The sequence below is a fragment of the Branchiostoma lanceolatum genome, chromosome 1, assembly GCF_035083965.1.
Source record: "Branchiostoma lanceolatum isolate klBraLanc5 chromosome 1, klBraLanc5.hap2, whole genome shotgun sequence".
Lineage (NCBI taxonomy): Eukaryota > Metazoa > Chordata > Leptocardii > Amphioxiformes > Branchiostomatidae > Branchiostoma > Branchiostoma lanceolatum.
The window spans coordinates 27,717,714-27,744,253 of NC_089722.1; the positions used below are offsets into that span (position 1 = coordinate 27,717,714).

The window sequence follows — 26,540 nt, forward strand, 5'->3', positions numbered from 1 at the left end:
TTAGTATTGTTTTCTTACGACTATCGTTTGATTTAACATTCCTACCTCTTTTGCGTCTAGTTGCTATCGAATCAATCATGGCGGACCGACTAACACAGTTGCAAGATGCAGTGCACCAGGTAACGTATTAAGTTCGTTTTCTTAAAATCAAAGGAGAGAACGGAGACAAAAATGAGAGAAACTAATGCAAAAACGATAAAAGAATCGATGGTAGAGGTCAACATAATGGCAGGGGTCTTGGACTGCATTGTTATGCCTCAACAAATATCACACTAGTCTAGATCTATACAAAAATTTATGTCAAGTTGCAAATGTATTATTGTTGACAATTTCGAAATTAGATTATACAATGTATTTCTTTCGTTTCCTCAGATGGGAGAACATTTCTGTAACAGTATAGGCATTCTCCAGCAGTGTGCACCGGCTAGTAACTTCCCTGACTTTGACAAGTCTGCAGGTAAGACCTCGTTATGGTAATTTTTTGCTCTTTTCTACAAAAAACACGTTGACACCTTGACTGTTGTAGTTGCTCATTATTGTTTTCATTTGCAAACAAATCTTGTGTCTTTTTTCAGCACCAGTTGACAAGGACCAAGTTGCCACTCAAGAGGGTGAGGATTATCATTGTAAAAATAAACCTTACATGTTTCTCTCATAATTCTCTGTAACATAATTTCATAAATCTGCTGGGTACCATAAGACAGCCACGCTATATTAACAACTAGTGTTAATGTTGAAATTTTTGCGGTAGTTTAAGTTCGTGGTTTTCGTGGTAACATCCTCAGCGTGAAGTTAAATCCACCACAAAAATGCTTGTTGTGTCTTCGACAACCTACCGCTAACTTCCTAGTAAAACCATGACAAATGCTCCATTTTCTCAATATCACATCATTAAATCGCCACAAAGGCATTGAAAGGCATTTACAGTATGTTATTTTCAAAATGTATCGATGACCTGGATATTTTAAGTGTGCGTACTTTGGGGATTGCTGATGCTGCATTAGTAGGTCACCTTATTCACGTTTTTTTTTTACCGTGATGGTGCAGTTGACCAAATTGAAATACACCTAGCACGTTGAAAGGTCATATGTTTTCCACTTTATACATTATAGTATCTATTTTCTCACAACTAACTCACTGGTGTATTACATGAAGCACAGAAGAAGCCACACTCGTTGTTAATGTTTAGTCTGCTTCGTTTCCAGAATACACACAGCTTTTTGCCCAGCTCATAGCAAGAACTGCCAAGGACATAGATGTGTTGATAGACTCACTACCTAATGAAGAGTCTACTGCAGAGTTACAGGTAGGGTTTTCTCCCACTTGTGTTCTGACATGAACTTTTGACCTCTTGTGACTTCAGTTATTTTGTCTGTTGATTGTAAAGTTCAAGCTGCATCGCCACAGTGTCTTATAATACTGTGTAGTTTTAGATCGATTTTGTTCAGTTTTTATGATGATCGGACCCCTGACTGTCTCATCACACAGCAAAAATATTGTCTGTTTGCCATTGTTACCACATATACTATTGTCTCAACAGTGAACACCAAAATACTGCTAGCTTTTGTTTTAAAGCATTACAGAATTGATGTGCCATGAACTCAAATCAATCTACAGTACAATTTGGTCTACATTTTTTCCTACAGGCACAGAGCTTACAGAGACTTGAGCAGGATAACCAAGACGCGGCGCGTAAACTGGAGGACGTGGTGAGGAGGGGAGAAGTCCTGCTGGAACAGATACAGAAGGCTCTGAGCGAGATCGCAGAGACACAACTCAAGACACAGAGTTCACAACAGCAGAAAATACTACCAACTGTAGACAAGAAAGAACCAAAGCCAACTTAGGGTTCATTTTGTACCTAATTACACTAGCCTGGAATCCTGACTATTTTAACAAGTCTGCTCCTGTGATGGATTCTCTTCAAAAGTCGGTTCCCTTTATGTATGTCTTTGGTTATTGCATATTTAAAAAAAATGTGTGTCCTCTCCCGTGTCACAGGGATTTGACTTCAGTGTGACCCAGTCACCACATGATTGCATAGGACTGTGCAACTCGAAATAATCATCTATTTACTGATGCCAGATTTTTTTGCAGGGAAGTGATCAAAGGAGCAGACAAGAGCAAAATAGGTTGGATTTGCAGGCTATAGTTGTACATGATGTAATTGTAAAATATGTATTCGTTACTCCTTATCGGAAGGTATTTCAAGTGAATAGCAGAATGCTGTAAGAGAGAATGGTGCAATTGAAACCAGTAGCCAAGCTATCTGTACTACATTCTCCTGGTGGAACCGTTACATTTACTGTTGTCCAGTTTCTACCAGCATGTGAAGTATGCCATGCTGGTATCTCCAAACAGATATCCACTGTCAGTGGAATGTCATGTCACTAACTATATGAGTTGAGATGTGTAACATATTTTTGTATGTAAGGTCATTGCAGATTTGACTAGCAGTTATTACAAAATGAAAGTCTGGAACGAATATTTACAGCAGAACTGGCAATGTCATAAAGTAACTTTGTCACTGTCTTGCATTATTTGTATAAAGATCTTTACATTCCTTCATTCTTGATGTTTTATTCTCTTATGTACGCACACTTGGTCCTTTTATGTGTAATGTTAGAGCAAGGTTTTGATTTTAAGCCTCCTTGGTTAGAGGTTCAGTGCTGGAGGCATAAGCTTCCCCATACATGGGCACTTGCTTTATGTCAACTAAATAATTCCATAAGATACCACTTACACACAAAACACACCAGAGACACATTTGTCGGTATGGGGCTTTTTTTTATTTATTCTCTTGAAATTAGGGCCATGAACAGTTTCATCTTCTATCATTATGCCTCTCACTGTCACGAATGTCTCACATGCACTGTCACCTTCTAACTTGGGGTGCAACTACAGTATGTGCAAAATAACAGAAAACCTGGTACAGTGAATCTTGCTGTGTCGTGAAATGAAAAACCTGATCTTGGAACAGTAATGTTATGGTAAAAAAAACAATAGCGAGAGTGTCCTTGAACATGATTTGACTAGAACAAGTTGCTGTGACCAGTATTAGCGCCTAAAACTACAGCCTTTATGTTCAAAGTTTAGGTTCCTTTCACAGATGAATTTTGTTTTGCCATGAACTTCATCATGAAGTCTACTAGTTGGTATGAAAGCTGTAACAGGTTACAAGCACCACCAGCCACAGAAATGTGTAAAATGGGGCATGTTAGACATCGGTTGTTTGACGATGTTATGCCAACCCCGTCGTGATTTCAGCCACAATGCAGATATAAAACTAACAGACTTCTACATACTGCGGGGACTTAAAAATTCTGGACGCATTAGCCAGTAATCCGCTCTGTTTAATTGGTTTGTGATATTAAATGGCGTAGCTGCCAGCCTTTTCACTATGTATTCCCCAATAGGTGCCCCCCTCCCCATCTCAACACAACACTACGTTGTAATTTGCTATTAAGTATTATAATGTACAATCACAGGTGAATCTGTGCCCTCTTTCAAATCCTCTTACAATTTTCTTCCAACATACTTCCATATACACCCAACGTTCACATCATATCCCTACTTCCTAAAAATTGTATCTCCTAATTAACAATTACACCCTTCTTGTCTAATTGATGAAGCTTAGTCGACGTTCATCTAAAGCTATGTGTCGGACAACGGTAACAAACTCAAAATAACAAGTTGATTGTTCATCGATCCCACATATATCTGTATCTTTTTCAAGCTGCATTCAAATTTTTCACAATACACATCATGGCCAGGCTATCCCTGGCACCAAATCAAGGAATGATACAAATGCTTTTAATTCCTAAGTTAGTAGTACCTTCATATTGTATATTGCATCTACAGATAGCTTATATACCAAACCTCCAATAGTCTATGGCTAGGTGCCACTCAATCGCTCTTTCTGGTCCTCTCTTTGGGCAACTCTGTTGGTACCAGTTTGCATTTCATATTAACTACCAACACCTCAACTGCTTTCATTCACAATAACACTTCTTGACGAGAATCATGACTCATGCAAAAGTTGTCACTTAGTCTTCCTAGCTGTGGTTTGATGGGCAGATATATCATAGACTATTCGAGGTGTGTTTCTGACTCTGCTGTCCTCCTCACATGGAGGCGTAGGGTGCTTGGTAGCCACCTGGCATGGGCGCGGCACCTGGCATCATGCCGGGCACCATGCCTGGGGGCATCTGCTGCGGAGGGACACCCATCTGGGGACCAGATGTGATCATCAACTGGGGTTCACCTGAGGGAGAACAAACATCAACACAAGCCGTTAGATTGGGGATCGCAACAAAAGCTTGGTCGGGTAGAGCCTTCAATTTCTATGTGGTAGGACATGGGTGTGATTCCCTGGCTGAGTCATACCCAATACTTTAAAAATAAAACATGTAATACATACTGATTACCTGCTTAGCACTCAGCCCTTATAGGGTAGAGTATGAAAATTGAAAATACAGTACTACCAGTGGACTAGCTGTAGTAGTACCTGTGATTTTCACAGCTGTGTGGCTAAAAGGCTAAGGAATCCGAGATGGGCACCTCCCTATACACCATATTGTGTGGGCAGTGTTTTTTTAGGAAGAACTCACCATAGACTATTGGCTGTTGTGTTGTGGTTTCTTCCTCTTTCCTCTGTTCCTCTGATTCTATTAATTTGTCCACCTGAACAATTAAGAGAAAAGATGTTATCAATAAACCAGGCAATTTCAAATGTTGAAAGAACTATTTGATTTTAAACATTAACTCCACTCCAACTTCATCGTCAGAATACAATTGTGGAGCACAAAGTTTTTCCAGTACCTTTGAAATGTATTCCCGCATAACATTGACGAAGAAGGGCATGGCAAAGTCCAGGATGTTATGCCTCCAGGACAGCTCTAGAATGACGTCTGGTCGTAACAGGTCGTAGCAGGTGTACAGGGTCCCCGCGAAACACTCGTAGTTCTTCTGTTCCAAGAACCAGGCGATCAGCTCTTCTGCCGTTTCCGTGTCTCGCGACTCGGCTGCATATTCCAGAGCATCCTGGAAGACAAATACAAACATCTTAAAGACCACAGTTCCTTGCCCTGGGCAAGAGTAATAAAGAAGTTGTCCCACTTTGACTTGTCCAGCAGTTTGATGGGTGAATTGACATCCTTGACTATATAAACACATAATAAACCTTAGACTGTCTGCAGCCTGGAGCAATGGTGGCAAAAGATTAGCATAAAACTGGTCAGAAGATTCAAATATCTTTTTGTAGTGGTTTTCTAAGGAACATTATCAAACCACGCAGAATAAACCAAAAGCTCTTTGGGGTGCCAATACATTAAAAATTTGCATAAGAAAGTTGTCAGGAAAAATTCTATGCCCCATTCAAGGTAGCTGTAGGCTGAACCTGTTAGTGAAATTTCTAGCTCAAATGCGACACTATTGTCAGCACATGGAGCCATGGCCTGACCTTGAAGAGCTTGTCTCTCTTGCACAGTTCGACTGCCTGCTTCCAGCGGTTGTTTCCCTTGAACAGGTACGCTGATATCCGTCGGAACTCGATCAGCTCGTGCTTTTCCAACCTCTGGGCCAGGGCGATGTTGTCGAAGTTGTCAAAGGCATCTATGGATGCTCTCAAGCCCTGTTGGGAAGTCATTCAAATGGTTAATGAGATTATAATCAGTAAAGCTATCAAATGCATACTTTAATAGTTCCTTTCTACCTTATTTTCATCCAGATATCTTGGTAAAACATAGTTTTTTGTATCTGTATAGCCAGTATAAATGTTCTTTGGCGCAACACAACAGCAGTTTTGTTTAGTGTGACCATTTATTCCAAAATCAACTGTTCGAGACAATTCTTTAGTGGTGCATTAAAAAATGTCATATCCTTTACAACTAGCAAAAAATAATGGTTAAAAGAGGACTTGAAACCACATATGGCAGCAAATGCTGATTTGCGAAGTAATCAATACAACTAAGTTATAACTATAATAATAGGTTAGATACCTGGTAGTCTTCCTCGTCAATGAGCAGGTTGTTGAGGGCCTCGTTCAGGGCCTTGTTGTTGTGGGTTTGCACCGAGCGGAGGTATGGCTTCACAAGGGGCAGATGGCCAACCTGTGCACAGAAAAGGAAAAATTAGAGAAAAACCAGCACTAGACTAGTCTATGTAATACAGTAATCTAATAAAGATTTCAGGGTCACTATGATTGTAAATGAATGAAGACATGCCAACATTCATTTTCAGAAATCTTCAAGTTTCTTGACTCAAAATTAACAAAAGGCTTTATCTCAAGAATGGGTGAACAGCTACATTTTGCATAATTTTGTAGTTTTGTGTCATGTGCTATTAACAGTGTTAATACAATGAACTGGCTAAAGATCAAATACCTAGGGAATGCAGTGATGCAACGTTTAGAATCATTTTTCAAAGTGATCATAATGCTGTTAGAAATGATTCCAACCCCAAGGCCTTGCAGAAAGAAAAGATTTATGTCAGATCTGCACAGCACACAAATGTATACTTTGAAACAGTTTTCCAATCCGTGACCAACAACTCCTTAAGATTGTGAAGAGTATACATCACTACCTCCTATTTTATCTTTAGGAAGTAAAACCCCTGACAAGACATACCTTCTGGAAGAAGGTGACAGCGCGTGTGTGGTCCATGCGGGGTGTGAGCACAGTCAACAGGTCGTTGAGCAACATGGGCTTGTAGTCCAGGTAGAACTGCAGCGCCTTGTAGTACAGCTCTATGTTTGCAACCTGGAAGACAAAGAAAATACAGTACAGTAAATTCATTTCAATTCGCAGCACTGGAATTTCGTGGCATAGCAAATGTTAGTTTGCAGCATCTTTTGAGTTGACTGGTAAAAGAACTGTTACAGTAGTAAAATAAAGACTATGTTCATGGTATGAGTTCACAGTGAAAACTGTGAATTTGAAAACACAGCATAACTTTGCAGTACATATACGGTACTAGTGACTACCTCAGCATATGGACTACCTGTCCATTTTGGTTGGAACAGAATTTTGCGTCAACATCATTTGTTACAAAGAAACAACATAATGTGAGAAAAAATTCCTCTGCAGCAATGTTTACGTGTATTTCAGAGTTTTATTGCAGATTGTTTTTCCAAATGACCCAAGCATCTGAGACATTATTTGTTACAAAGAAACAGCATTATTTGAGTAAAAAGAGAAAAATATGCTTCCACTCCTTAAGATTTGACAAAAAGTAGTACCTTAGTGATGATATCCTTGAACATGCCTTCCTTCCAGGAGTCTGTGGGGTGGGCCATCATGGTGACGATGGCGTTGTCGTACTCCTCATACTTGTCGTACAGGAACACCAGCTCGGCCCACAGGTGAGCCTGCTCTGCTGCACGCAGGACCTGTCAATCAATTACACAACAGTCAACCCAATTAGTAACTCAGTTAACTGAAGGGACTACGCTCAAGATTTATAAATAAATAAATGAACCCCAAAAAAGAAACCCAGAAGCCTTAATCCAATATCTAAGTTCTTCAGTAATAATTACTTGTATTTCAGAAATTAATGCAGATTCTGAACATTTTCATGACTTTCCTCCTTCTCAACTCTTTTTATCAATAATTGTTTATATGAAGCCTGACGAAATCGCACTTCTAGTGGCCTTCTGACTGATCAGTCCTCTAGACATAGATGTTTCATCGCAACTACCGTATTTCTTCTAATAAAGGACGCACCCCAAATAAAGTGCGCACCCCCGATTTGGGATTCACCGCAACCCCAATCACGCCAGCTGAGATAGTTGACAGAAAAACCTGCCGCCGGCCGCTCGGCGCGTGTCTCCAAGATGTGGCTATGAAGTCCTGGTGTTTTTTCTTTATCTTTAATTTTTCAAGGAATTTTCGGGAAAACATGACCTTTATTTGGGGTCCACACTTTACCCTCTACTCCGCTCAAATTTTGAGTAAAAAGTTTTGAAGTTTAATCGTCAAGCTGGGAACCTCGCGCCAGGATATCTGACGAACTTCCTTGATATTGAAGGACCAGACGACGATCCGCTTGATTTCTACCGGGCTAGTCAAAGACAAACGTGTCAAACGCATTTTCAGATAAAAGTTCGTCTCTCGGCATTTATGCCGCAAAATACAGCGATGCATTGACAAATCATTTCATTTCGCCGATCGCCCGCCGCCATTGTTCAAATCCTGCTGCCCCAAGATGCATTTCGCGTGTTACGTAATCCTCGTCACATGATCGCATTACGCGTCTCTGATTGGTTTCTGCTGCAGCTAAAGGCGGGAATTTTCCAGACGAAGTGCATCATGGGGCAGCAGAATCGCGATCCACGCTTTTTTTTGTCTGAAATGTTACACTTGAAAACGCAGTAAAAACGCGGTTTTATCGACTACGTAGCAACATTATGGTAAAGAAAATGCAAAACCAAAAGATGTTTTCGGGAAAGGATACGTTTATTTGCGGATTTATGGCGGCTTTTGCGTAATTTCAGCGATCAAAGAACCCGAGAGCGGCGTGGGTTTTCGCGTTTTATCCGTCAAAACAAAAACTAAACTCCCGCTGAAGCGAACTCTGGAACATTTCAGATCCTAGCCATAACGTTTTTGATCAAAATATCCACAGATACGCACGATGTGCGTGGTTAGGAAATTATTGACGTCGCAAGCGGCGTAGTACAAGCGGCGTGGGGTACGAAATTATGGCCGGCCCGACACACTGAAATAGTCGCGCGGTTGAAAACACCCAGCGTTATTAGGTGTCTCATAGTTTGATATTTAATATCACTAAATCAATAATTCTTATATCTAGAATACCTTTTCAAAAATATACGTATGATATAGCATCGTTTATAATATCTTGTAAACATTAAAAGAACATGAATAAGAACAGAACATGCATAAATTATCGTTGCTCGTCGGCGACGCGGCGGGGCCAGCATGCTGGGGTAATAATCGGTGACTTCCTGACTTACTAGTATGTCGCGACTTTTCTCGAGAGAAAACCTAAATAAAGTGCGCACCCCGACTTTGGCTTTGACCTGAAGCCTCATCTTGAAGGTTGAAATTTCAAAAAAGTGCGTCCTTTATCAGAAGAAATACGGTACCTGGAAGCTGAAGGAATCGGGCCCTCCTAATATGTATGATTCATGTAAGCATCATCAACTGAACTGATTTTGTTTCATCTTCTGGATATCATGCTGTGGTTCCCAGTTTTTTTCCTAGAAAAATTAAACAAGAGGGAGCACACACAGGCAAGGGAGTGAATTCTATGTATTTATGGAAGAATCGATCGCTGAGGGAAGTCTGTATGCTGGGGATTTGGCTAAAATCTGAATTCGACAAGGGGGCGCTGGGATGAAACAAGAGGGCCCTGGGTTCCTATGACAACTGTTCTGTTTTTCTGTTTCATGTGAGTTTCCATGGTAACTTGCATACTGGCCTCCCATTATTTTTTTAGACGGTTCTTTCTCCCCAGTTAGAGGTACATGTATATGTCCACAAACAGGCCGGACGTCACAAAGACTATCTGTGCCCTACCTTTGGAATGTTGACACGTGACCAGAAGAGCTCCAGATGTTCCCTCATCTTCTGTGGCTTGTACTTGGAGTAGAGGATGGCCAGCTCCGTGAACATCCCCATGTGAGCACGCTCCAGACCCAGGGCAGCCTCCAGCAGCTGGATCAGTTCCTCAAAGTATCTGTACAACAAACATCAACATGTAAACATGTCCACAACTGTTAGATACAGTGTAAAATGGGAATAACAGCTGGCATCATGACTCTACAAATCGTAGGTCAAATATCTAGTGTTTGCGTTCAAGGTTTGAAGTCAGCTTCACAAAATCTATTTTCTTTCTTTAGTATAGTTTGACAATGTACATTACCGTGACAATTCCTCTTACCTGCTAATGTAACAAGATGCAATCTATGAGTATGTCAAGCCAGCAAGCAAAAATGCTCTAATATACAGTCAAACCTGATCCCAACAAATACCAAAGGGACTGCAGAAGAGTTGCATAAAACATGTTTGCAGTATTCTACTCACCCTCTGTCCTGGTAATAGTTAACAATAGAAGAGGTTCTAACACTCACCCTCTGTCCTGGTAATAGTTGATGAGGTCCTCCAGTTCGTCAGCGTGCACAACGATGTGCAGGCCGCACATCTGCGCCAGACGGAACTCCTCGCCATCCACACATGAGAAGCAGACCTCCTTCCACGTACGTGTGCTGTTGGCCTTGCGGGCGCTGTCCACGGCGGCCTGGTACTCGCCCAGGTGGACGAGGGTGGAGGCCAGGCGACCGAAGTTGGAGACGTTGTTGTACAGCAGTTTGGCCGCCTCGTACATCTGGGCGTCGTAGCACCTGTCACCAACCTGTCATTGTCAACACGACAATAATTATGTTTGAAATTTTCACTCTAACACAAGAACAGGGACTTGTAAACACACTATCCACTGAAACATATGGTGAAACAAGGAAAACAAGTCACTTCAAAGCACACCGATATTCTAAAACCTGAAGTCTTTAACTGCTTTGCAAAGCTACATTTTGTAAGGCTTGTTTGAGTAAAAAGAAACAAGAATTTGACTCTTGCATTCTAAAGAATTGCAGCCAAAAGATTAAAATGACACCAGGATTTCATCCTGTTATGATGGCTCAGTCCAGTCAATGATATTGAGGCAGGGCCATCTCATTTAAGAGAGTCACATGGCAAAACATATCAAAACTCTCTAATTTGACACAACTAAATTACGGCATGCACCATATATCTATGGTTTGTTGTATACAACTGCACACTGACCAATTTATAATATTCAAAGAGACATACAGTGATTACTTCTTTTAGCAAGAGAAGGGATGCATCTAAAAAGACATATAAAAGGAGAAGTGCTGTTGAATCTTGCTCACCTGTTGGATGTTGGCGGTGTTGGGTCCAGAGATGAACTCTTCCAGTTCGGCCAGCCTGTTGGTTTGGGCGTAGGCAAAGATCAGCTCCGTCTCCACGTACGCTTCGCGCGACTTCTTCCTTGCCATTTGCAGGTACCGCACCAGGTCCTCAAAGTTTCCTGAAAAACGTCAAAGAAATTCTGTCTAAAAACAATTCACCTCTTGTCGTGCACCAGTACAGGTTATGTTCATACCGACGTCTACAACTCATTTTCTTAGTCTCTTTTTAGTCAAAAAAAGTGTTTTGGACATGTTTCTAGCTAGTTCAATAGCTGATATTGGGATGCAGGCTTGCTATGGCTCTTGTCCAGGTCACCCCTACACTTCTTGATAAGTGCGTTGGTTCATTTACAAGGTTTATCGCCTGAAGTTCCCCCATACATGGGACCGCTGCCAACTTTACGTCCCCTTATGAAAGGACAATGGACAGATAAACCTTTGCCATTTGAGTAACTTCATGTACTTGAGACTTATAAAGACTATTGCTAGAAGCTTATTTGCTTTATGTCTCCATCTGAAACGACAATTGTCAAAGGAGTTTTTGCCCTTCGAATAATTACATGTACTTGAGACTTATAAAGACTGTTGCTGGAAGCTTCCGTTACTGACTGTTCTTATTTGCTTTATGTCCCCATCTGACAGGACAATGGACAAATGAATTTTTGACAGTTTAATAATTACAAGTACTAGAGACTTATAAAGATTGTTGCTGGAGGCTTCTGGTACTGACCGTTCTTATTTGCCACATCCACCACTTCCATGTACTGGGAGGGGTCGTCAGCCTTGATGTAGGAGTCGATGGCCTCCTTCACCATGCCCTGCTGCAGCTGGGCCTGGGCCAGCTGGCTCCACACGCCCGGCTCGTTACAGCGCTCGGCAAACTCGTACGCACGGTCCAGGTTACTGATGTTGTTGATCAACACCTGCGGGAAACAACAACATAATGGATTATTTGGTCTTTCAATTGAAGGCTTTTGCGAGCAGACTCCGCAACCCCTGCTTCGCTTATTAAGTCAGTTAGTCAAAATAAAATAAAGAAAATAAAGGTCTTGACTTGAGTCAAGCTTGCTAGCTTGATGTTTCAGACGTAGGGAGAAGAGATGCTGCTTCAGTGAGTGTTAGTTAATTTTTGGACAAACTTTTTTATAGGAATATTTTATTTTTTTCCCTGGGGTGATTTAAGAAGTTAGTTTTGCATGAGGGAGGGAGGGAGGGGAAAGAATTATGCCGCAGTTGCTCGCAAATGCTGCATTTCTAGGTGATTGAGCTTTCATGCGCTAAACTAAATAGAAAAGCGTAGAAACAACGTTGTCACTGACAAAAACACAGTGAGATGATGCATGCATCCTAAGTCCAAACGAAGGAAGTTCATTTAATTGTTATGAAAACAAAAACTTTTCAGGAATGGCATGTCAAAGTACCTGGATAGCAGACGTGTTGACGTCAAACTTCTTGAAGATGGCGAAGGCTTCCTCGTACAGCTCCGAGCCAATGGCGATATTGGCGATGTCGGGAGCGTCGTAGTTGTCCAGGCGGGTGATGTACTCCATGACGCGCGTGCGGTCAGCCTTGATCGCCGTCAGGATCAACAGGTTCTGTAGGTTCCTGTTGAGTAAGATAGAAATGTACAGCACGTTTAGCTCAAGCCTTTTACACACAGGAAAGACAGACACAACAAAAACAGGACTTTCACAAATGGAATGCCTAGAAAACCCACTTCAATGAAGAAGAAGACAAAATTTCATTTCGGAGGAAATCACTTGTGGTGCACACACAAACAAAAATGACATGATCAAGGCTGGGAGGAAAAGGAACAAGCGCTAGGCTGGTACGGGCAACTTTGGCAAAACAAAAACTTGTCCCTTGCGGGGAGGGTACAAGGCGGTCGTACAACCTCTCGGTCTTCTTTCGGCAGGGTGTAGATTACGCTAGAGATCTCGTCGGTCGTTTACTGTTACTCAAACAAAAAAGGCTCAGAGACACTAGCAGCAAACAGGTATCAACTAGCCATGGAGCTAATTAAATTAAGTACTATTCAACAAATGAGCCAATGAGTTTCGTTTGTTGAGGAACAAGTTGATTTGGCAAGTCCGGACCATTCCAGCCTAGTAGTTACCTGTGTGCAGAGAGTGTCCCCTGCTCACTACAGAAAATAAAGAGTAGGATTCAATACCAGACACATTCACGGTGATATAGTTCATCCAGAGAGCGGTGCAGTGGCTCAAGACACACACTGACAAAAAGAAGGACCACAACCACACATACACACACTTGGAATGCATGACCAAAGAGGAAGCACTGCATCTTCAGGGTTATTTTAGTCATGCTTTTAGAAAACACTTCATAACAAGCCATGCTTTTGCTTTTACAGTTTTGTCAAATGAAATCATATCTCCCATGCTTTAAAACCTTAAAATAAGGAGTGCACTATAATATCACACCACACCTTTGTTGAAAAGCAAATATTTCATTAATATATTGAGCAGTTTGTCAAGCATCCAAACTATGTTAGGGTTGTCACAACTTTTTAGTAAAAAATGAAGACTTTGTAATCTTTAAGATTATTTAAAGTTAGCAAGGAGCTTTCTTTTCCGGCAATGCCATGCAATGGTCCCTCCACGTCACACAAAGAAGACAAAGACTACAGACTTAGACATGAAATGAGTGATCAGGACAGATCGTGCCAACACTGGATGCAACTCAGTTGTTGGAAGTATGCTGGAGGGTCTACCTGTGGTCCGAGAAGACCGAGTTCTCGAGAACGATCTTCTCCAGTAGCTCGATCAGCTCGTTGGGCAGGTCCGCGGTCATGAAGGCCTTGACGGTCACAGAGATGTCTTCTGGGTCCTGGGTCTCTGATAGTGCTGTCTGCACCACCTGAAAGAGAAGCATTTTTTGTATGTAAGCACACAAGTTTCAATTTCTGGATGTCAATTTTTATATCCAAATCTTTGGATACAAATAAAGATGTCTCAAAGCAGTTGGGTCTGTCTTTTGAAGCATTTTATATCTCTTGAAACCTGTATTTTTTCCTCTTCCCACTAAAACATGCATAAAACAGTGAGGCAGACTCTACAACTGTTTGATGATTCATAGAATAAACAAGTTGTGATCAAAAGCATTCAACTGTACACAGAAGTCAGAAGCTTGTTGCTAATGACAAACAAAAATAATGGCCATTTGACAGACAAAACTGGCATGTCTGATTTCAAAATGATTCCGTTAGATCACACCATGAGATCATGGGCATGCTAGATGACAGAAAGAAATCCAGCGCTTGGTAAAAGTAAAAAATGCCCCTTACCTGGTCGATGAGCTGCCTGCGGTACTCGTTGGTTTCAATCAGCACCGTGGCCCACAGCTCAGGGTCGCGCCGCTTCACCAGGTACCGCGCCTCGCTCTTGAACAGGGAGTTCTCATTGCACACCTGAAGGGTGAAGCAGAACGAAGGTCAGGTGTTGGTGACATAAACACTACCTTAGGAGTTCTGGACATAGAAAATCTTCGTAATAATAAAAATACCTCTGTTGAAAAAGCTCATTCTTCTTCCTATTCATTATTTGGTACCACCGAAATCTTAGGAGCATTGTAAAATTACAAAACAAAACAAATCTTAGAAAAACGTTTTAACAATCTGGTGGTTTTAATCTGTACTCGTAAAACTACTCTATGCAAAATCAGGATGGTGCTTGAAGTCAATTTTCTGTGCCTTTCTTTCTTTACACAGTAAATTGAGTCAATCCCATGCATTGTATACTATAATATTCATGGAGTGAAAATGCAACATATTTGCATCATCGGAATGTGTAGAATAGCTGCTGGTTTGTTTACATCTGACTATCACGTATTCATTGGCACTACCAAAAGATGAGGGGACCTTGGTGCATGTTTTGATTTGTTTGCAACAAAGAAAATTTCATCTTATGATACAAAGTCCTAAAATGAGCCTGTAAAAGTTTCCATGATATTTTCACTTTTGCTGCCAAAATTCTAAATCTAACATGATTAAACAGAAGAGCCAAGAGAAAGCCAAAGCAAAACAACATACCTGAATGAGTTCCTGATCGCACTGCCCTCTTTCGTAGGCCACGCACGCGAGGTGTGGGTCTCGCTTCTCACAGTACTTGCCCACAACCTTACTGTCATAGTACGGATTCTCCCTGCAAGAAACAGTGACAATTAATAAATTTTCCACATAATGAACCAAAAAATCTAAATACCTGTATCACAAGCTCATGTTGGGTCTGTAAGTGTATATACCATGTTAACGTCTTAAATTCTTGTTTTCTGTAACTTCATAAAAACACTAGCTAATCTGAAAACATAAACACCGAGTTGAGTGGTTAATATAGATGGGTTCCACCACAATCTTCCTTTCAAAAAAACAAACGGTCATTCACAATAGATTTTTTGCAAATGTTTAAAGTTGCACTGGTGAATAACTTTTCTGGATTAATTGCATTGTGTGTTTGAGAACGAAACACCGGTGCACTGAATGGCACCAGCATTTGTCTGACAAACAGCTTGGGTTTTCTCTTGGAAACCTTCGAAACACTACCCTGTACATACAACATGGAGTGCTCTGTAAGCTTCCTACAATTTTTCCCCTATCTCGGGTACATGAATACTTTGGTCAGTCAAGGCTTTTCCTAATTGTATACGCTTATTTCCTTAAACATTACAAAGACATTGACATGATCTGAAAACACAACACCCGTGGTCTCTGACTTGTTTATTTGTTTGCTTGTCCCTACATACCTCAGGAACCTCTCAGGGTTGTTGTTGGCGTCAATGTAGATCTTGGCCAGTGCATTGTGGGTGGCAGGCTCGGTCTGCCCATCGTGGATACGACTTTCCAGCCACGGCAGCAGAAGCTTCAACCTGGAGCGACCAAGCCAAGTTAGAACTCTACACAAAAAAACCTTCTTTTATACACAATAGTTAAACCAACGTTTCTGAACAAATTGGGTCTTGGATTTGAAAAAAAAAAAAATTCAAAATGTTAGATTGGAATATGTATGTGTACTTAAATCAAAATATCTTCTTAGGGTTAAGTCTGTACCCTGGTATAGACAGTTTCAGCGATTGAACAGAGTCAAGATGACATGAATGAATGTTGAATGCTGTAAGTGACAAACTAGTTTGTAAGGGGAAAGAATTTAGCCATATGGCACCAAATTTGTATCAGTTATGGTTATCAAATCTTTTAGGCTCAACAATAAACATTTCAACAGCCTACCTACAGCCAATACAGATTAGGTGCTTTCTCAGACAGTTATCCCAAGAATGAAGAAAAATTTCTCTGACCTGTTTCTCTTCTCCACCTCAGCGACCAGCTCGTCAGTGGAGAATTGCCCACGTACAACCATGATGAGGTTCTTGATGACGTCCTCCCCACAGTCCACGTCCAGCAGCCCTCCGATAACAACGGGCAAGCGCGCAGGGTTCACCTAAAACAGTCAACTAGGTGTCAAGTACATGCCGTGATATCAAACATAACAGTCAAACCTGTTTTAACATTATAAATCCTGTTGAGAGTGGTGACCTTCTGTTGTGATCAGTTTCTGTGAGTCCTTTGAGTACTCACTATAGACACCTTTGATACAGGGCTGTTTCCAGGACCAGTCCCGGGACAAAAACTTGCTTGTTGGGGCAGAAGAAAATTTCACCTCGTCCGTACAAAACTCTTTATATGTATTTTCATAAGATGAAAATGACAGATTTGACAACGAAAATCATCAACATGAGCTCCCAAACAATGAGCGGGACAGAAAAATAGTTAAAGCTAGAGACAGCTTGCTGTAACATTATCTATTCCAAAACCAAACGAATATTCACAATTCACTTTTTGCCCATGTTTAAGGAGTTATCATTGCATTGTGTGTTCGATAACGAAACACCGGTGCACTGACTGGCACCGGCATTTGTCTGACAAACAGCTTGGGTTTTCTCTTGGAAACCTTCGAAACACTACCCTGTACATACAACATGGAGTGCTCTGTAAGCTTCCTACATACCTTGTCTCACACCATCAATAGTAAAAACACTAAATATCATACCCTTAAATGTCTTTTCATAACTATCTCTGACATGAACTTAAAACCCTTTTTCTTCAACTGTTTTCCACTTGCTATTCAAGCATGGAGCAGCAAAACCTATAAAAGCCCAACTAAATTGATCTCAAAGAAATCTTCTAGCTTGCAGCTATTTCCTTACAAGAGAATGCCTCCGCCCCTGAGGTGTTACCAAAACAACACAACTCCTTACCTTCTGTACATAGATCTCGATGTACTTTTGCAGGTTGTTACGGTACAGGTACAGGACCAGGTCGTGCACAAAGTCAAAACGGTCGCACACGATGATCAGTGGCAGCTGGTCCGTCAGCTTGGCTTCCTGTTTACCAAAATCAAATTAAAAACAATTCTGAAAACACTGACATACACCATGGAAAACTATGGAACACTGTGTAGTTTAGATAAAAAGTTATAAAAGAAATGTTGAGTTTTTTTGTCAAAATAAACAATGACTCACCTTTAGGAAGTTCTTGACCTTCTCTGGATCATAACAGTTGCTTTCGCGGCAGATACGTTCAACCTCCTTGATCTGACCAGTCTTGCAAGCGGCCTGTAAAATATTTTTTTTAAATTTAGAAACATATCTTAAGCACACATCATCATGATTATTGGCATAAACAGAATGTGGTCTATGCAGTGTAAGAACTTAGAAGGCAAAGTTCAAACTGTCTTTAGGAAGAATTGGGGGACCCCAACATTCGGAGGTTTTATGTTCCTCATTTTCGCAGTGATGTCTCAACTAGAACTCACCACACCATAAACATATGTTCTGTCTTGCATTGTGTTACTATGGTTGTTTCAACTGCCAACTCAAAACTCCTTTTCCTTCCTACCGCAAACTTAAGTTATTGTGAACTCAAATCAACTGCTGTGAAGATGGCCGGTGTCGCCACATTGAACAAATTATTCCCCTTCAAAGTCTGAAGCAAAACCTGCTCCTGCAGTTCTCAAGAAGCCGCTAGGGGGCCCAAACTATACCACTTACTCTCTGTCCAAAGAGCTATCTACCACTAAAAAATCACTTCCATAGCATGTTTAGAACACGAGATATCAAAACAGGAAGTTCCGCTACAATACCATAACAAGCCGCCAGGGGACCCAAAATCTAATCATTTCTAGGTCTAATCAAGACCTAGCAACATACCAAATACCAAGAAAATCCATCCAAGCATTCTCAAGTTATGCTGGTCAGTTACACACATACATACATACATACATACATACATACACACAAACGATACCCTTGGCAAAGGTAATAAGCTACTAGAATGTCTAAAGAAGAAAGTTGTACCTGGATGTACTTGAAGTGGACCTCGGCCTCCTGGCTGAAGTTGACGATGGAGCCCAGGAAGTAGAACAGCCCCTCGTAGCTCTTGAACGACTCGAACAAGTCGATGAGAGACTGGGTGGTCAGCTGTTCGTGGTACTTTGTGGCCACCTGCACAGCTATCTGTAGATTCTGTCGGATATTGGCTTGAAGCATGGCCTACACAGACAAATTAAGAAACAAAGAAAATATGGTTATCTTACGAGATACTACTGGTGCAATAGCCTAGAGTCCTCGCTTTGCATTCTGGATGTTGCAGGTTCAAACTCAATCGATATCCTGCAAAAGGTTTTTAAATAGTGTACATACTTTCTCTGCTTAACACTCAGCACATATGAGTTAAAATGTGTCGGAAGGATTTTAAGTTTTAATTTTTCCTGAAAACTAAAAGTCAGGATTCAGAGCTTGAAATACTTCATACTCAGTGCCTTCTTTTGTTTATAGAAAATCTGGGAAACTAACAACAAAAGTGACGAATTGATGGATAAAAGTTTCTCCCTCTGTCATCCTTAAGAATTTTTAATAATTTTGAGAGAAATTACTTTTCTCTGCACTCAGAATGTTTAAACAAACAAACAAGCACATGGAAACCTACCTTCAGGCATTCTAGCGAATCTTCCACGGATAGAGAGCCGAAGAAGTTGACCAGCCAATCAGGGTTAAGCAGGTGGGTGTGCACGATTGCGCGCTTGATGTCGTACAGGTCGGTGTAGTGCTCGAGAGCACGCTGCAGCAGCCCCGCCTTCTCGCACAGCTGGGCGATGTGGGCGCGGTCGTAGTGCGTGAACATCTGGTTCCCGAGGATGGCGTCGGCCACCTGAGAACCAAAGGAACACATGGATGTCATGAACACTGACATGATGTCCAAACTATCTCCACAAAAAAGTCATCACCTGAAGCATTCTACCTTACCTTATCCTAGTTCCCAATATCATGTTGTATTGAAGCATCTTAAAACCATGTTAAAAACCATCCATAGACAGTAGTAGAACAATAGAGTAGGGGAGATAGTGCTGACCACACCTACACAGAGAGGACTTGTAGTAAATTTTGCTCTGAAAATGTGAAATTCTAAGGCTTCATGAGGGTGAAATTATGGTCATACAAGTCAGTTGAATACTGTGGACACCTGTGGATGGACAGGGCCAGTCTGAATTTTCACTTTTGTCACAATCTGCTCCCATGGGTCTGAGGGCTGTGATGTTACCTCCTAAATATGGTTTGTTGAGAAGATGACCCTACCTGGGGAGCAGACATGAGGTTCATCTCCAGCAGGCGTGTCTGGAGCGCGCCCTCCGACGGGCGGTTGTTCTTCAGAGCGTCCAGAAGGAACGACGTGCACTGCTGCACCAGGTTCATCTCCATAAACACGTCAACAATCTACCGGCAAAACAGACAAACATGTCAACAATCTACTGGCACAAATAAACACGTCAACAATCTACCGGCAAAACAGACAAACCTCATGAAATCAACTTCAACAGTTCAATTCTTACAAGACTTCACTAAAATCCAACAAGAAATGCATGTAGTAGAAATTCATCATATTAATTATATAGTATCTTTACAGAAACAATTTAACAAGGAATTTAGAGATGGCAGACTTTACCCCCTTCACATAGGTGAGAAATGATAACATCCACACAAAGATAAACATTCCAAAAACAAAACGAACTCCCTTCCTTGGCAGTGGATTAAAAGATGTGGGAACTGTAACTAGTGTAAGTCTGGAAAAGTTTCTAGTACTTTAATTTCAACATTGGCTTTTCAACTGCAAAGTCATGACACCATGAGTATTTGTTACTACTGCATTACTAGCTTACTTCAGAATTCTTTCATTCAACCATTTGTTTCAAATTAGAACTTAAAACACTGCGGAAAACTTCCCCCTCCAACCACGAAATTAAGCATCCGTGAAATTAAAAAAAAATTCCACAATCCCCACCTGGTTGATGTCAGCCATAGGCTCCTCATCCTGGACCATCATCTGTGCAAACTGCAGGCCCTGGTCGGGGTTGATACGCATCACGTTACGCAGCAGGAAGATGTAGTCCGGGGTGTACCCAACCTTCTTCGCGTACAGGATGATCTTCTGGAACTGCCCGGTCTCCGCGAAACACTGGATTACCTTGTTGGGCACGTTGGCGCGAAGGTAGACGGAGAGCGCTAGGGTGGGGTCGCTGGTCTTGACTAGATCTCCAAGCTCCTCGCTACACTCAAGCTAAAAAAGAAGGATGTGCGACAATAGTTCACTTTCAAGTGCTTACAACACAACATACTTTTGAAGAGTTGTAAAAGCAACTCTTGTAATACCGTGGATTTGTATGTTGACTTGTGATGTTTATTGTTAAATATAATCAGAAAATATTGTACTTTGTAGTCATAGCACTTTAACGTGACATTCTACTTTTCTTCAAAAACATGTTGACAGCTGAATAACATCAGCTGCAAAGGACAATTCCTGCGCTACCTTCTCTTCCTTGAGCCATTTCTCCAGTAGCTGTTTCCTGCCATTTGACTTTTTATAATAAGACTGAAAACTGAGTAACACTTATCAGCTACAAAGGAAGATTCCTACGCTACCTTCTCTTCCTTGAGCCATTTCTCCAGTAGCTGTTTCCTGCCATTTGACTTTTTATAATAAGACTGAAAACTGAGTAACACTAATCAGCTACAAAGGAAGATTCCTACGCTACCTTTTCTTCCTTGAGCCATTTCTCCAGTAGCTGTTTCCTGCCCTGCTGCAGGACGGGGCGACACAGTTCCAGGGACTCGTACTTATTGAGCTGGCCGTGGTCTAGCAGGATGCCGAAGTACTGCAGGAGCGGGGACGTCTGGCCGGCCTGGGCTGGGACCTGCTGGAACCGCTGGATCGTCTGGGGGGTACGCAGGATTCCCTGAAATAAGAAAAAAACAATTCATAAACATCTTTTACATATGACGAAAGATAGCGGATGCTGTCTGAAACGCCTGTTTCAAGATTTTATGCAGTTGCTTGAGTGACTGTCTTTTGGTGTATCTTATTACTTGGATGTCCAACCTTCATCAACGTCTTTTACATATGGTTTTGCATGTTTTATATGTAGTACAGTGAATACTACATTAGAATGTTGTGCTTCTGCTTATGATGACCATTAGTGACCATACTTCAGCTCTAACCAATAGTGTTTCTATTACCGTTAATGCCACCATGTTGGTGTCTCTATTTGGTGTTGGTGTCAAAATTCTAGAAATGAAAGCAACTTTAGACACAGAACTAAGACACAGACCTAAGACGCAGAACTAAGCAAGAGAATCTTAGGTTAACATTTGACACCATATATTTCTTCATAGTGATCCTAGTGATGCCAATTTTCATTGTTTCTTTGTCAAGAGTAACTGTGCCTTTGGATACTTTACTTTATATTGGGATGTTTCCAAAGGAAAACTTTAACAATGAGTTCTTCACCTTTGGTGCATTAGCTGCGACCTTAGCGGACTCGGAGTAGTTGCCCTGGGAGAACAGCGTGTTGAACTTGCGGACGAAGAGGTCCTCGGCGCCGGCCAGGTTGTTCCTGACGGCCATGCGCAGCGCCAGGTCAGGGTTCTGCAGGACGTTGGTGATGTACGGGATGATGTTGTCCTCCTCCACACTCACGGACAGGACCTGTAACATCCGTAAATAATTTCATCAGGTTGGTAGAACATAGGATATTGGAGATTTCTTTTTACACAACCAGGAAATCTGACCTGCTAACGTTTCAGTCTGACAGAACAGAGCTATAAATCAAAGGTGTTCAATATATGATTTTAGCAACGAAACTGAACGAAATTTGCGCATTTGTCTCATTATTTTATAATTCCAGTGTTAACAAACGCAAACTCAACCCCTTAGTTTTAGCTGGTTGTAAACAAACAATAACTGACTGCAATGCCAAGTACTGAAAAAAGGCAGCTTTTCAACATGTTCATTCAGAGAAATGATGTTACATATTCATTTCAATGTATTGTTTTGCAAAGCCATGGGGGCGATGGGGCTGATATAAACTATGTAAACAAATGGCCGGAAAATTGACTTCAAACACTGTGCGAATCTTACATTGAGTTCCTTCATCTAATGAAGCTGTAGGAATGAAACATGGCCAACAGATATTAATCCAAGATCTTTATTTCAATGGTTACAAACACAATAAATATATATTTATTGTGTTTGTAACCATCGAAATAAAGATCTTCTTCACCAGTACCAAGCACTTGATCTTACCTGTCCTTTACGGTTGACTCCGATGACTCCGCTGGTGGCCTCGTGGGGCGCGGTGACGAAGATGGTGTCTCCGCTGATCCGGTTCATGTAGATGCAGACGCCGCTCTCCAAGTCGTACAGATGGATGTAACCATATTTGGTCACCAGGAAGATGACGTCATGCTTAGAGCTTACCTGATGTAAAAAAAAACAAGAAAAAAAAAACTGCTCAGTATCTTTCATAATTTCAACAGTACCAAAACAATGTCATAAATTCAACTGTTTCATTGTAGGAGAAATGTAAGTTCTAATTTCTTCCTAGCTCAGGAAATACTTAAGTGGGTTCAATACTCATCTTGCATACTATAGATAATGGGTTTGATTCCCTGAGTAAGCCATATGGAAGACTTTGAAATGATACATACTGCTTCCCTGCTTAGCACTCAGCACTCGTGAAAGAAAAAGAGTAGGGAAACTACCTGCTGTAGTATTTTCTTTGCTTGCACAGCTGTGTAGCCCAAGAGCTTAGGAAACGAAGATGGGTGCCGCCCTATACACCATATAGTGAGGGAAGGACTTTAACTTTCACTTCAAGACAATATAGAGTGCTATTTTCCTTGAGACAGTGACATTACCTGCATGGCCACAGGGAAGTCGTTCTGTGCTTCAGGTGGGAAGAAAACGTCCACTGCCTTCTTGGTGAACGGTTGGTTCCCAGTGGGGGTTGTTCCGACCTCAATGATATGTAGCTTCCCGCCTTGGGCGCCGCGAACGCCGAAGCAGAACAGCGTGGACTGCTCCGTGTTACCTTCCATCTTGAACTGGCCGAACGCCGCGGCGTGGCCTTCGATTGGTTGGCTGACCTTACGGTCCACGGAGTACAGCTGCATGGCGCCAACAACTCTGTTTTGCTGCAATGAAAGAATGTTGAATTTTCATATGTGAAATTGTTGTTAGTAAACCTTTTTTTGGCAGCCCTCTGCTTAAAGGTAAATGCAGGATTTTTTATCATGCTGACTTGCATGGTCGGTTAATGTGGAACCTCATTTTTAATATGAGTGTGATAAAACAGACTTTCTTAATTACTCAGGTAATGTAATTGCATGTTTGTAAAATGATTTGATTGATCAAAAGTTGGCATCAAAAAGGTTTTCAGGGCAAGAAATTATTTTGTACATGAATGGTTGGACAAACACTGAAGCAAACATAAAAGATCACAAATGCAACCATCTTTTACCGTGGCTTACAGAAATTGAAGCATAGCGCAGGTGAACTATGCAACAACAAAAGGCATAAAACTGCACAAAAGCTGGCTTTGAGGTCGTTGACATTTTATATATGATAAGATAACATTTTTGATCATTAAGACAAGGTGTAGAATTGCTGCCTTTCAACAAGTTCAAGACATGGCAGTGGAATCAAGCTAAAGCTAAACACCCTCTCTGCTATGTAGGAATGATCACACTTCCTATTCAAAACAGCATTCACCAATTAAAATGTTAGTTTGATACACAACTCATCACACAGTTGTGCTAAAACATCACCTCAATCAAAAAGTGTTAAAAATCGCTCCTTGAATTACGACAGGATCACACACAAAATTGTCCGTCTCCTTGGTTCAAGACGTGCACAAAAGGAAGTCAGTTTGGACAAAATCTACCAATATCTGTACTGTAAGGGTAGGAACATTTACCGTGTCAGAACTCGGTGATTGGGCCACCTTCAAGAGACAGAAAGTATACAAGTGAATCATGAACACAGCATAGTCTGCCCTAGCTAGAGTTCTACCAAGAGTTTTTAATTACATTGTACATTAAGATGTTAATGGAGGAAAGTTTTAATGAATGGGGAGGGATGAAATGACAGAACAGAAAAAAATGACATTCTTTTAAAAGGAAAACTATCCACATAAGTCAGTGACAGATATGTTCACTTATTTTGTTACATAGAACCATACATGCTCCGCATGCAAAGTACCACCACCTTTTACATGCAGTGTGACACAGTTGATAAATCATCTATGTTAGTATATGAAATATATTTATTTCCCAAAAGGTCATGCTGACAAGAGCTTGCATGATAATCAATTTTTCCTGAAAGAAAGAGCGTAATTTTTCCACTGCTTTGTTTCTACTACTATTTTCCTTGGTTCAAAATACAACTTGCTAGCTCTAGCAGGAGTTCCACTCTCAAGTACTCTCCTTGTATATGTGCACACCATTGAAAGGAATATACATCCACACTTAAAAACGTTTCACTGTAAGGTCATGATTGACATCCCATCTTGGAGAGAGTGTGAGAAAAGACTTTGTGACCTCAGATTACTTCTGCAAAAGCAGGCTTTCTAAGGAAAATTATTCCAGCACATGTCACTATAAGTTTATAACGGTGGGAAGCTGAAACAGAAAGGAGCAGTATAGAACAGCAGAGGCACCCACCGCACAGCAAACCATCTTCAACACAAGGGCAAACAATGCAACAGAAAGTGAGACATGCAGTGCCCATCAAATGCAAGCCTGGTATCCATCTTATTCTAGCTACAGATTGCTCCACTGATCGCTTCCATCCCAGATAGTCTTGCAACCGTACCTATTCGAACATTTGGCTCTTACATCAATTATTTTGTGTATTTCTCAACAGCATTCACCAATTCAAATGTTAAAACACAACTCATCACACAGTTGTACCAAAACATCACCTCAATCAAACAGAAAAAAAAGAGTTAACATCGCTCATTGAATTGACAGGATCACACACAAAATTGTCCGTCTCCTTATCAAGACGTGCACAAAAGGAAGTCAGTTTGGACAAAATCTACCAATATCTGTACTGTAAGGGTAGGAACATTTACCGTGTCAGAACTCGGTGATTGGGCCACCTTCAAGAGACAGAAAGTATACAAGTGAATCATGAACACAGCACAGTTCTACCGGAAGCAGTGTAACAGGGATTGAACTTCCCAATGCCTGTTGGAACCCTGATCACCATGCTGTTACAGAGGATGGTGGGACTTAGAGCCAGTCGGTTCTCTATCTTAGATGAATACTCAAATGCCCACTAGACAATTCAGTAGGGAAGCAAACAGGAGCTAGAACAGGATGGATGCCAGGCTAATCCAATGCATGGCAACATAATGAAATAAGTGCAAAGCACACCAAAATCATGTCGTGCAAAGAGATAACAGGATGCTGTACCTGTGCGGAGATCCCGATGAGAAGAAGCCACTTCTGTGCTGCGTCCGTGCGGTAGTTGATGATCTGGCACCCGGCCAGGCTGGAATGGCGGTCAAACATCTTCTGCGGCTGCGAGTCACCTGCAAGACGGTTGATGCGTTGAAGTCACTTTTGTGAGGATAAATTTCGTTACAAGGTACAAGAGTGGTTAGCACAGATACTATACAGTTAAAAGCTGCTTGGCTACTAATTAAAAGAGGTTAAACTTGTCAGGAAAATCTATTGATCCTTTCTCGAATTTCAAAGTCTCCGACACAAATGTCCCTGCAGTTCCAACGAAAGCTGGTAGGGGGCCCAAACTTATGTTTCATTTTCCCTAAGCTATCTTACACCAAAAATTGTAAACATATCCAGCACACATGATAGAAAAAAGAGACGTTCCATTGCAGTACCAAGGAAAGCTGCTGGGGGTCCAAAAATTGAAGTATTTTGTTGAAAAGTCTAGACCTAACCACAGAAAAAATTTCAAACACAAACATTGACATGAATGCAACCAAAAACACAGCATACTCAGCAAAGGTAACAAAGCTACAAGGCTGTGTAAAGGATTACAAAAGGTCATGACACGACGTACCTTCCATGGCCCAATGGTACACAGCCGTGTCAGTTACCAGGGCGATGGTGTTGACAGTGATCCACTTCCAGAAGGTCACATCCTCCGCCATGTTGTGGGCCTTCATCTTGCTCTTCATCTCAATGTTGAAGATCTGCAGGGTCTTCCCAGCTGAGCAGGAAAACA

At 41.3% G+C, this 26,540-nt stretch overlaps 3 protein-coding genes across 8 annotated transcripts in view; 2 read left to right on the forward strand and 1 right to left on the reverse strand.

Annotated features, from left to right (window-relative positions):
* The window catches only part of LOC136446169 (uncharacterized), a 132,266-nt gene that overhangs the window by 59,464 nt on the left and 46,262 nt on the right, over positions 1-26,540 (forward strand). The window lies entirely within an intron of this gene.
* On the forward strand, positions 15-2,568 carry LOC136446138 (mediator of RNA polymerase II transcription subunit 21-like). Its single transcript, XM_066444429.1, has 5 exons — positions 15-119; positions 373-457; positions 576-611; positions 1,206-1,306; positions 1,647-2,568. The coding sequence occupies exons 1-5, from the start codon at positions 78-80 to the stop codon at positions 1,845-1,847; spliced, it is 465 nt and encodes a 154-aa protein (XP_066300526.1). The 5' UTR covers positions 15-77; the 3' UTR covers positions 1,848-2,568.
* Positions 2,767-26,540, reverse strand: part of LOC136446094 (clathrin heavy chain 1) — a 30,027-nt gene continuing 6,253 nt past the window's right edge. The window contains exons 3-34 of one of the 6 annotated variants that reach the window (XM_066444369.1): positions 26,376-26,525; positions 25,763-25,881; positions 25,420-25,446; positions 24,262-24,288; positions 23,204-23,479; positions 22,590-22,763; positions 21,795-21,992; positions 21,043-21,243; positions 20,292-20,567; positions 19,589-19,726; positions 18,942-19,163; positions 18,311-18,505; positions 17,477-17,569; positions 17,213-17,338; positions 16,253-16,395; positions 15,704-15,826; positions 14,994-15,105; positions 14,250-14,372; positions 13,677-13,822; positions 13,062-13,088; positions 12,367-12,550; positions 11,676-11,868; positions 10,907-11,064; positions 10,091-10,371; positions 9,537-9,696; positions 7,238-7,387; positions 6,627-6,758; positions 6,000-6,110; positions 5,462-5,632; positions 4,822-5,043; positions 4,611-4,683; positions 2,767-4,264 (exon numbers count right to left, since the gene is read on the reverse strand). In XM_066444369.1, the coding sequence (XP_066300466.1) occupies positions 4,125-4,264; positions 4,611-4,683; positions 4,822-5,043; positions 5,462-5,632; positions 6,000-6,110; positions 6,627-6,758; positions 7,238-7,387; positions 9,537-9,696; positions 10,091-10,371; positions 10,907-11,064; positions 11,676-11,868; positions 12,367-12,550; positions 13,062-13,088; positions 13,677-13,822; positions 14,250-14,372; positions 14,994-15,105; positions 15,704-15,826; positions 16,253-16,395; positions 17,213-17,338; positions 17,477-17,569; positions 18,311-18,505; positions 18,942-19,163; positions 19,589-19,726; positions 20,292-20,567; positions 21,043-21,243; positions 21,795-21,992; positions 22,590-22,763; positions 23,204-23,479; positions 24,262-24,288; positions 25,420-25,446; positions 25,763-25,881; positions 26,376-26,525 (4,871 nt within the window). In that variant the 3' untranslated portion in view covers positions 2,767-4,124. The remainder of the gene's footprint in view (positions 4,265-4,610; positions 4,684-4,821; positions 5,044-5,461; positions 5,633-5,999; positions 6,111-6,626; positions 6,759-7,237; positions 7,388-9,536; positions 9,697-10,090; positions 10,372-10,906; positions 11,065-11,675; positions 11,869-12,366; positions 12,551-13,061; positions 13,089-13,676; positions 13,823-14,249; positions 14,373-14,993; positions 15,106-15,703; positions 15,827-16,252; positions 16,396-17,212; positions 17,339-17,476; positions 17,570-18,310; positions 18,506-18,941; positions 19,164-19,588; positions 19,727-20,291; positions 20,568-21,042; positions 21,244-21,794; positions 21,993-22,589; positions 22,764-23,203; positions 23,480-24,261; positions 24,289-25,419; positions 25,447-25,762; positions 25,882-26,375; positions 26,526-26,540) is intronic. The other 5 variants (XM_066444394.1, XM_066444378.1, XM_066444386.1 and 2 more) reach the window with 5 other exon arrangements.